Source organism: Callithrix jacchus, chromosome 18, assembly GCF_049354715.1.
Source record: "Callithrix jacchus isolate 240 chromosome 18, calJac240_pri, whole genome shotgun sequence".
In the NCBI taxonomy this organism is placed as follows: domain Eukaryota; kingdom Metazoa; phylum Chordata; class Mammalia; order Primates; family Cebidae; genus Callithrix; species Callithrix jacchus.
Window position 1 is genome coordinate 18,448,614 of NC_133519.1, and position 11,369 is coordinate 18,459,982.

At 41.5% G+C, this 11,369-nt stretch overlaps 1 protein-coding gene across 1 annotated transcript; it reads left to right on the plus strand.

Annotated features, from left to right (window-relative positions):
* Positions 1-6,226: 6,226 nt before the first annotated feature.
* On the plus strand, positions 6,227-9,772 carry LOC100391543 (T-cell surface glycoprotein CD1a-like). Its single transcript, XM_078355330.1, has 6 exons — positions 6,227-6,293; positions 6,627-6,893; positions 7,547-7,825; positions 8,318-8,596; positions 8,957-9,050; positions 9,219-9,772. The coding sequence occupies exons 1-6, from the start codon at positions 6,236-6,238 to the stop codon at positions 9,238-9,240; spliced, it is 999 nt and encodes a 332-aa protein (XP_078211456.1). The 5' UTR covers positions 6,227-6,235; the 3' UTR covers positions 9,241-9,772.
* Positions 9,773-11,369: the final 1,597 nt, after the last annotated feature.

Genomic DNA, 11,369 nt, shown 5'->3' on the forward strand with positions numbered 1-11,369 from the left:
TATCCAGGAATCCCATCTCACATGCAAGGATACACAAAGGCTCAAAATAAAGGGATGGAGGAAGATTTACCAAGCAAATGGAGAGCAAAAAAAAGCAGGAGTGGAAATTCTCATTTCTGAGAAAATAGACTTTAAAGAAACAAAGATCAAAAGAGACAAAGAAGGACATTACATAATGGTAAAACAATCGATACAACAAGAAGAGCAAATGATCCTAAATATATATGGACCCAATACAGGAGCACCCAGATACATAAGGCAAGTTCTTAAAGACTTACAAAGAGACTTAGACTTTCAACAATAATAGTGGGAGACTTTAACACTCCACTGTCAATATTAGACAGATCAACCAGACAGAAAATCAACAAGGATATCCAGGGCTTGAACTCAGACCTGGAACAAGCAAACCTGATAGACATTTACAGAACTCTCCACCCCAAATCCACAGAATATACATTCTTCTCAGCACCACATCACACCTACTCTAAAATTGACCACATAATTGGAAGTAAAGCACTGCTCAGCAAATGCAAAACAACTGAAATCATAACAAACAGCCTCTCAGACCATAGTGCAATCAAGTTAGAACTCAGAATTCAGAAACTAACTCAGAACCGCACAGCTTCATGGAAACTGAAAAAGTGACTCTTGAATGTTGACTGGATAAACAATGAAATGAAGGCAGAAATAAAGAAGTTCTTTAAAACCAACGAGAATAAAGACACAACATACCAAAATCTCTGGAAAACATTTAAAACAGTCTCTAGAGGAAAATATATAGCAATAAGTGCCCATATGAGAAGAGTGGAGAGATCCAATATTGACACCCTATTGTCAAAATTGAAAGAGCTAGAGGAGCAAGATCAAAAAAACTGAAAACCTAGCAGAAGACAGGAAATAACTAAGATCAGAGCAGAACTGAAGGAGATAGAGATACAAATAACCCTTCAACAAATTAATAAATCCAGGAGCTGGTTTTTTGAAAAGATCAACAAAACAGACAGACCACTATCCAGGCTGATAAAAAAGAAAAGAGAGAACAACCAAATAGATGCAATAAAAAACAATAGAGGAGAAATCACCACAGATTCCACAGAAATTCAAACCATCATCACAGAATATTACAAACAACTCTATGCACATAAACTAGTAAACCTGGAAGAAATGGATAAATTCCTGGACACCTGTGTCCTCCCGAGCCTAAACCAGGAGGAAGCCGAAACTATGAATAGACCAATAACAAGGTCTGAAGTCAAGGCAGCAATTTAGAGCCTACCACACAAAAAAAGCCCAGGTCCAGACGGGTTCACAGCCGAATTCTACCAGAGACACAAAGAGGAGCTGGTACCATTCCTTCTGAAACTATTCCAAATAATCTAAAAGACAGAATCCTTACGAAATAATTTTATGAGACCAACATTATCCTGTTTCCAAAACACAGCAGAGACTCAACAAAAAAAGGAAACTTCAGGCAAATATCCATGATGAACATAGATGCAAAAATCTTCAATAAAATACTGGCAAGCTGATTGCAACAGCAAATCAAAAAACTTATCCATCATGATCAAGTAAGATTCATCCCGAGATGCAAGGCTGGTTCAACATACACAAGTCTATTAATGAAATTCTGCGCATAAACAGAACCAAAAACAAAAACCACATGATTATCTCAATTGATGCAGAGAAGGCTTTTGACAAAATTCAACAGCCTTTTATGCTAAAAAGCCCTCAATAAACTCGGCATCGATGGAATGTATCTCAAAGTAATAAAAGCTATTTACAACAAACAAACAGCCAATATCATACTAAATGGGCAAAAACTGGAAGCATTCCCTTTGAAATCTAGCACTAGACAAGGATGCCCTCTTTCACCACTCCTATTCAATATAGTATTGGAAGTTGTAGCCAGAGCCATCAGGTAAGAAAAAGAAATAAAGGGTATTCAAATAGGAAAGGTGGAAGCCAAATTGTCTCTATTTGCAGACGACATGATAGTATACCTAGAAGACCTTAACGCCTCAGCCCAAAAACTCCTGAAACTGATAAGCAACTTCAGCAAAGTCTCAGGATATAAAATCAATGTGCAAAAATCACAAGCATTCGTCTACACCAATAACAGACTTAAAGAGAGCCAAATCAAGAACAAACTGACATTCACAATTGCTACAAAAAGAATAAAATACCTAGGAGTACAACTTACAAAAAATGTAAGGGACCTCTTCAAGAAAAACTACAAACCACTGCTCAATGAAATAAGAGAGGACACAAACAGATGGAGAAAGAATCCATGTTCATGGTTAGGAAGAATTAATATTGTGAAAATGGCTATACTGCCCAAAGTAATTTACAGAATAAATGCTATCCCTATCAAGCTACCATCAACTTTCTTCACAGAACTGAAAAAAAACCACCATGGACTTAATACAAAATCAAAAGGGAGCCTGCATAGCCAAGTCAATTCTAAGCAAAAAGAACACAGCAGTAGGCATCACACTACCGGACTTCAAACTATACTACAAGGCTACAGTAATCAAAACAGCATGGTACTGGTACCAAAACAGAGATATAGACCAATGGAACAGAACAGAGGCATCAGAGGCAACACAACATATCTACAACCATACAATCTTGGATAAATCTGACAAAAACAAGCAATGGGGAAAGGATTCCCTGTTTAATAAATGGTGTTGGGATAACTGGCTAGCCATGTGCAGAAAGCAGAAACTGGACCCCTTCCTGACACCTCACACTAAAACTAACTCCAGATGGATTAAAGACTTAAACACAAGACCTGGCACCATAAAAACCCTAGAAGAAAATCTAGGCAAAACCATTCAGGACATAGGAGTAGGCAAGGACTTCATGACCAAAACATTAAAAGCATTGGCAACAAAAGCCAAAATAGACAAATGGGACCTAATCAAACTCCACAGCTTCTCCACGGCAAAAGAAACAGTCACTAGACTGAATCGGCAACCAACAGAATGGGAAAAAATCTTTGCAGTTTACCCATCTGACAAAGGGCTGATATCCAGAATTTACAAAGAACTCAAACAGATTTACAGGAAAAAACAAACAAACAAGCCCATTCAAAAATGGGCAAAGGACATGAACAGACACTTTACAAAAGAAGACATGCATGAGGCCAACAATTATATGAAAAAATGCTCATCATCACTGGTCATCAGAGATGCAAATCAAAACCACATTGAGATACCATCTCACGCCAGTTAGAATGGTGATCATTAGAAAATCTGGAGACAACAGATGCTGGAGAGGATGTGGAGAAACAGAAACACTTTTACACTGTTGGTGGGAGTGTAAATTAGTTCAACCATTGTGGAAGACAGTGTGGCGATTCCTCAAGGCCTTAGAAATAGAAATTCCATTTGACCCAGCAATCCCAGTACTGGGTATATATCTAAAAGACTATAAATTATTCTACTATAAGGACACATGCACACAAATGTTCATTGCAGTGCTGTTTACAGTAGCAAATACCTGGAACCAACCCGAATGCCCATCCATGATAGACTGGATTGGGAAAATGTGGCACATATACACCATGGAATATTATGCAGCAATCAGAAATGATGAGTTTGTGTCATTTGTAGGGACATGGATGAATCTGGAGAACATCATTCTCAGCAAACTGACACAAGAACAGAAAATGAAATACCGCATATTCTCACTCATAGGCGGGTGATGAAAAATGAGAACACAGGGACACAGGGAGGGGAGCACTAAACACTGGGGTCTATTGTGCGGAATAGGGGAGGGACAGCACGGGGAGCGGGGAGCTGGGAAGGAATAGGCTAGAAAGAAATGCCAAATGTGGGTGAAGGGGAGGAAGGCATCAAAACACACTGCCATGTGTGTACCTATGCAACTGTCCTGCATGTCCTGCACATGTACCCCAAAACCTAAAATGCAATAGAAAAAATAACAAAACAATTATAGTTATTAAAATAAAGCTCTTTCCAGCTTTTTGCATGCTTATATTAACTTTTAAAAAAAATTACCTGTAATCCCAGCCTTTTGGGAGGCTGAGGCAGGTGGATCACCTGAGGTCAGGAGTTCGAGACCAACATGGTGAAACCCTGTCTCTATTAAAAATGCAAAAGTAAGCCAGGCGTGGTTTCTCAGGCTTGTAATCCCAGCTACTCAGGAGGCCAAGGTAGGAGAATTGCTCACACCCAGAAGGCAGAGGTTGCAGTGAGCCGAGATCATGCCACTGCACTCCGGTCTGGGTGACAGAGTGAGACTCTGATTCAAAAAAAAATATTATTTACAGGCCAGGAATGGTGGCTCATGCCAATAATCCCAGTGCTTTGAGAGCCTGAGACAGAAAGATTGCTTGAAGCCATGAATTTGAGGTTACAGTAGCTGTGATCATCCCACTGCAATTCAGCCTGAGTAACAGAGTGGAACCCTGTCTCAAGAAATTTTTTTTCACCTATTCATTTCATATTTTTTAACCCCCAAAATAAATGGCTTAAACACATTTATATGGATGATACCTACAAAGAACAAACATATATATTTAGAAGCACTTGAACAGTTAAAGCAGCATGAAAGAGGACTGTAAATCTGTCCAGCAGAGACTGTTTATGACAAAACAACTCTGAAACATACAAGTAGGACTGATAAGAAGGGATCCTGGGATACAGACTTTGGAACACCCCATTAACTACACTGCTCACAAGTTCTGACTAGTTTCTTATAAGAGGAAATTTATAGCGAAATCCTACACTTAAGTCTCACGCTAGTAACTTGTACTTTTCTCCTAAATAAAACTGTTTGACTCCCATCTCATTACATAAAATTACAAGTAATCTTTATGATATCTTTAAATAGTTTTATGTTGAATATCTCCTCCATAATTTAAAAATGAATGCATAAACTAAATTCCTTCATTCATCTGACAAACATTCACTGAGTACCTGGCAAGTGGTAGGTGCTTAGTTAGGTGGGGAGACAATATGATAACGGCTTGGAGCCAACACTCCAAGTCAACCACTGAAGTAAAAATTCTGGGCTGGCTAACATTAGTTAAGAGGCCCCAGTTTAGCATTTTCTCCTTCATTTCAATGAGACCACATGGACACAGGGAGGGGAGCACTACACACTGGGGTCTGTTGGGGGAAATAGGGGAGGGACAGCAGGGGGGGATAGTTGGGGAGACATAGCATGGGGAGAAATGCCAGATATAGGTGAAGAAGAGGAAGGCAGCAAATCACACTGCCACGTATGTACCTATGCAACTATCTTGCATGTTCTTCACATGTACCCCACCCTAAAATGAAATAAAAAAAATAATAAATAAAAGAAAGAGTCCCCAGTTTAGAACATATTATTTCAAGTGGGCTTGTTTTTATCCAGAGAATGTATAAAATATACTAAAACTCTGTACATCAAGATTTATCATTCTTGGTGTGTGGTTCTTCCTAAGTAGAGTAAAAGCTCCTTGAAAAAAGCGATTGTGCTATCAGCCATGAAGCTCTCACATTCTTCTGTGTAGCAAGATGCTTGGCTCCAGGCAGGCGCTGAGAGAGACTGTTGGGTCAGTGAATGAGTATCAGTGAAAATCAGAGGACATGTTCTTTATATGTTTTAGTGTTCCTGTGTTTTTTTGAAATGGTTACTGGCTCTTCTCTAAGAATAATGGAGAAAAGGTGTTAGTTTATACTGTCACACGGGGCAGTCACAGGGGATTCTGAAACAGCAAAAGAACCGATGTTAAGTCAGAAATGTGAAGGTAGTGGGGTGGGGGGATGAGACAAGGGAAGCGAATACATGGGAAAGTATTGGAAAGGACAGAGTGATCAAAAAGCGCAGGGACATGGGAACATTGGGCAGCACACTGGGAGCCATTTAGTTTTATGCTTTTATTGTATGAATGGGGAAATAATGTCCTTAGTGGTTAAGTGGCTTCTCAATGCCACGTAAGACTCGTTCCAGAGAAGTTGAATTAGGGGAAGGTGAACCGATTGGAAGTTGGTGACAAGGAGAAAAGCTGAAAACTAGAGAACAAAGTCAGAACCAGAGGGAAATGAGAGACTGAGTAGGCATCTCTGGGTTTGTGAAGAAGCAGATTTTCTTTGCTGCAGTCAGGGAAGGTTTGTCTGCTGGTTGCAGAAAGAAGTCAGACTAGAGATACCGTGGGGTTGGTTTGTTTGGAACAGAAATCAAAGACCAATTTTTACGAGAGAAGGAAGTAACATCTGCAAATGACATGCTGTTTCTGCTGCTTCCATTGCTAGCTGTTCTCCCAGGTGGTGAAAATGCAGATGGTAAGAACTCTGAGAAGTCTGACAACTGCCCATTTGGGGGGATGATGATGATGATGATGATGTGTGTGTGTGTGTGTGTGTGCACTTCCTAGCACACACCTGGAAAGTGAGAGTGCCAGTCTGGCTCCACTCTGATGGTTCATTTCTCCAGGTCCCCGCGCTCTTATGAAGGAAGGTGGTTGATAATGCATGGGACACTGTGGGAAGCAAGCATCTGCTAAGATTATGATGGATCCCCTCTTCTCCGGATTCTGAATTGCCTCACTCTGGCACCTTCTCTCTCCATTCTGTTTGTCAATGTCTTTCTCACATTCTACTGTACTTTCACCACAGGGTTCAAGGAGCCTGTCACCTTCCGTGTCATCCAAATCTCATCCTTTTACAACCATTCCTGGGAACGAAATCTGGGCTCAGGTTGGCTGGGTGATCTGGAGACTCACACCTGGGACAGTAATTCTGGCACCATCATTTTCCTGTGGCCCTGGTCCAGGGGAACCTTCAGCAATGAGGAGTGGATGGAGCTGGAAAAGGAAATCCGTATAGGCTTCATTATTTTTTCTGAGGCAATTCATAGATGCTTCAGTGAATGGAAATTAGAATGTAAGTATAGTTTCCTCCATGGGGACTGAAAGGGTGGGAGAGATGGGATATCTCAATGTTCCTTATTCCTGTAGGAAACAGCCTGACTCTTTTCTGTAGCTTATTCTATTCCTCCCACCATAAAACAGCAATTGCAAACTTTTGGGCAAGGTCTATCATCCAGACCCTAATTCTTCAAACACTTCTGCCACTTATGAACTCCTGTTTCATTGACTGCAGGGTTGTGCTTTATTACCTTTTCCACAGGTATCCCATGGTTACGCTTTTTTCTGCCTAAATACAGCCAAATGCCTCCAGCTTTCTCACTTTGTCATTCATTCTCTTCAGCAGTCTCTGCGTAGACTCATTGGAACCCGTTGCGTGCCGTTCAACCTAAGTTGTTATAATCCCAGTTCTCTTACACCAAGCCCTTCCTCAACTACAGCATTCAATCATTGTCTTTAATTTTCCCTCTTCCTCATGTTACTAATCTTTTCCTCCACCTTTTCCCCTTTGCTCCCACAAATTTCCCTTTCTCTGAATCCCTGACCAAATCAAATTTTATTCCATCCCATCAAACCCTGAAGACTCCCCCCTTCTCCTTCTACAATCTTTGCTTCTACACATTTCATTTTATGTTTTTTGTCCCTCTTTTGTCTATTTCATAACCCCAGATCCTTTTGAGATACAGATGACAGAAGGCTGTGAGGTGCACTCTGGAAAGCTCTCAGGAAGCTTCGTTCGGGTAGCTTACCAAGGATCAGATTTCGTGAGCATGCAGAACAACTCATGCGTGCCATCTCCACTTGCTGGAGATGTGGCCAAGCATATCTGCGATAGGATCAATCAGTATCAGCGTGACAAGGGCGTAATACACGATGTCATCCTTGACAACTGCCCACAATTCCTCTTGGGTCTTCTTGATGCAGGAAAGGCATATCTCCAGCGGCAAGGTCAGTCCTATACCCTCCCCCCAGGAACTTTTGATTTGAAAAGCATACCCTGCAACCACTCCCTTCAAATTCAGAATAAGAAGGATCTGACCAGAAGTGGAAGAGGCTGGGTGCAGTGGCTCACATCTGTAATCCAAGTGCTTTGGGAAATTGAGGCTGGAGGGCCACTTAAGGACAGGAGTCCCAGCCCAACCTGAGCAACATAGTGAGACCACCGTCTCTGAGAAATAAAAATAAATCAGCTGGTCATGGTGGTGCACACCTGTAGTCCCAGTTACTCAAGAGGCTGAGGCAGGAGGATGGCTTGGGCACAAGTGTTTGAGATTATAGTGAGCTATAATTTATAATTATGCTACTACACTCCAGCAGAGTGACAGAGACCCTGTCTCAATAAAAAGAGAAATGGGAAAGATGTGTATATGTAAACTTCTAAACTGATGTGGTGATATGAAACTCCAAGTCAGTAACTGAATATCTCTTTGTCCTTTGCAGTGAAGCCTGAGGCCTGGCTGTCCCGTGGTCCTAGTCCAGGCCCTGGCCATCTGCTTCTGGTGTGCCATGTCTCAGGATTCTACCCAAAGCCTGTGTGGGTGAGGTGGATGCGGGGTGAGCAGGAGCAGCCGGGCACTCAGCGAGGGGACATCCTGCCCAATGCTGATGGAACATGGTATCTCCAAGCAACCCTGGAGGTGGCCGCTGGGGAGGCAGCTGACCTGTCCTGTCGGGTGAAGCACAGCAGTTTAGAGGGCCAGGACATTGTCCTCTACTGGGGTGAGAAGGAGCTGGGGCCCAGGCTGGAAATGCCAGGAGGTGGACCTCAGCATAGAGGGAGGGCAAGCTGAAAATTTTAGAATACGTGGGATGATAACCCCAACATGAATAAAAATAGGTAATCTAAGCAATACAAGTGTTGAAAATGAGGGCCCTGTAGACACAGGAGGATGCTGAGGGTTAGATGAAAACTCCATCTCTGAGCAGGGATGAGAGGAAAACATAGAATGTAAGGAGATTGGTAAGGTGGACACTCAACTGAAAAAAGGAAGCCCAGGATAATGCAGTGAAACAGGAAGTGGATGAGGTAAAATGGGGTGGATTTAACATAACATCCTTGGCATCTCCCCAAATTCACAGAACATCACAATTCCGTGGGCTTGATTATCTTGGCGGTGATAGTGCCTTTACTTCTTCTGATAGTGTGTCTTGCACTTTGGTTCAGGAAACGCTGGTGAGTTCTTTGCATGTGTCTTTCCTGCTCCTACCTCCACCCCACTTGTCTTCCCATGTTTCTTGTTTCTCTCTCCTCTGTTCTTCTCTCCCCAGCCCCCTTCCCTCTTACTCCTGAATGCTCACCTCTACCTTATTCAGAGTGACTTCTATATCTGTCCGCATCCAGTTTCCATGAAGACACATCATGAGCCTTCTCGTCATCGTTCTCCTTTTGAAATGAGAAACCAGCAGCCTAAGGGCTCAGGACACACTGGAACATGTCGTGGTGATGACGTCGTTTCCACTCTCCTTGTTAATTTGCTTGTTTCTGCTTAATGATCATTTGTCAATATAAGCTCAATTTAATTTTGCAGGATTTGTTTTTCTGACCTGGGTTTTGGGACTTTAAAATTCAAATTTTATTTGTGAATGGAATGGGGTCCTAGAAAACTCCACATGCTCAACCACTAAGGGATCATTGGGCCCTTTTAGATGTCCCTTCCTCCAGAGGCCTTCCCTGACTCATGTGTGGGAAGAAGTCTCGCCCTGCTCTGAACTTCCACCATATTTGCTGACTGTACTCCTCACTTCCTCTCCTTCATTGCAATTATTTAGTTCCTGCTTTTTCTTCTTTTACCTCCTTCAATGCAAAGTACATGTATTTTAAATCTAAGTATTCCTGGCGAAGGATCTTGCCTGCATGAAACATGTTCTCAATAAAACTGTTGAATTTATGCTCAATTTGTAGTCTTTTCTGATTTCTTTCCTTCCTGGTACTTTGAAGTTGTCTAGTCATTTGATATTTTTCTTGTCTAAAGTCTGTTCACTTGGAGGAGGTTTTACACATTTCTAGTTCTATAGTGTTTTAGCTCCAGAGGAGAAACACCATTTTGCCTCTCATCCTACTGTCACTGAACTATAGAGAGCTATTAGATTAATTTACTGTTCCAAGGATGCAGGCAGGATGCGAGTCTTTACTATTCAGTGTTTCAGAGACGAGTAGCAGAGTTATCACATTGGAGCTTGATAGAAAGGTCAAATTTGAACCTCACTTTAGATTTACTGAATTATAATTTGCATTTTGGAAAACCAGAAGAACACTAAACAAGTTTATTAGCGTTTGAGTGACACTCATGCACATGATGCCTGAGATATAGTACAAGTGTGTCACTGAAGAGAAAATGACCCAGCAATCCCATTACTGGGTGTATCTTCAAGGGATTATAAATTGTTGTATTATAAAGACACATGCCCACGTATGTTCATTGTGGCACTGTTCACAATAGCAAAGACTTGGAACCAACCCAAATGTCTGTCAATGACAGAGTCGATAAAGAATGTGGCACATATACACCATGGAATACTACACAGCCATAAGAAAAAATGAATTGGTGTCCTTTGTAGGACATCTGGAAACCATCATTCTCAGCAAAGTGCCATAAGAAGAGAAAACTAAACACTCTATGTTCTCACTCATTGGCAGATGTTGAACAATGAGAGCACATGGACACAGGGAGGGGAGCATCACACACTGTGGTCAGTTGGAGGGGGTTAGGGGAGGGACAGCAGGGAGTGGGGAGGTTACACATAAATTTTTGTGGGCAGATTAGCAAATGTAACATTTTTGAATAATGATGATTTACTATTGACCCCAAATAAAAGTATTTGTCAAGATATCAATCACTAGACTTCCATTACTTTAGGATTCATGAATTAATTCAACAAATATTTGTCATGATTCTGTGGTGTGCCATTTCATTCTTTGTTATTTCTCAGTTTTCTAGTATAGTAACTTATTTGAGCTAAGCTTTGGGAAAGGGACTTAGCCCTAATTTGTTTAGGAAACTGAGAAGAGGCGCCCAAGGCAAAGGAAACATCCTGGCAGACCAGGTGCCGTTGCAAGCAGCTACATATATGAAAATTTTTGGAAAATGAAGTTGTGATGGGAGAAAGAAAATATAAATATGGGATAGAGGAGAGCAAAGAATGGACTGCTGCAGTGTTTCTATCTGGGTTAGACATGATTGGTTCCAACCCATTTGGGTTTCACCAGCCTTGCCACATTTGCATAGCAGTCATCTGGCTGATCAGCCTAAGGCAATCATGGGAACTCCTCCTTCACAATGTGATAGGCTAAAGGATGGGAGGTAATCTGGGATATAAGCCAACCACCGTATAGATCCCACTTATGCTTGCTCAGAGTGGTGGTTCACGGCTATGGACCTGTTCTAAAATGACATTGTTTACATTATGCATGATTCTTGTGTTTGACAATAGGGAAAAGCAATCCTGTCTCTTGTCCTGGATGGTGTAGTATGAGGTATAAAGCTTGAAACAG

Excerpts from the sequence above, each read along its gene's own strand:
- LOC100391543 (XM_078355330.1), top strand. The coding sequence starts at position 6,236 with ATGCTGTTTCTGCTGCTTCCATTGCTAGCTGTTCTCCCAGGTGGTGAA. Across the intron at positions 7,826-8,317 it reads GGCATATCTCCAGCGGCAAG|TGAAGCCTGAGGCCTGGCTG; the intron begins GTCAGTCCTATA and ends TGTCCTTTGCAG. Across the intron at positions 8,597-8,956 it reads GGACATTGTCCTCTACTGGG|AACATCACAATTCCGTGGGC; the intron begins GTGAGAAGGAGC and ends CCAAATTCACAG.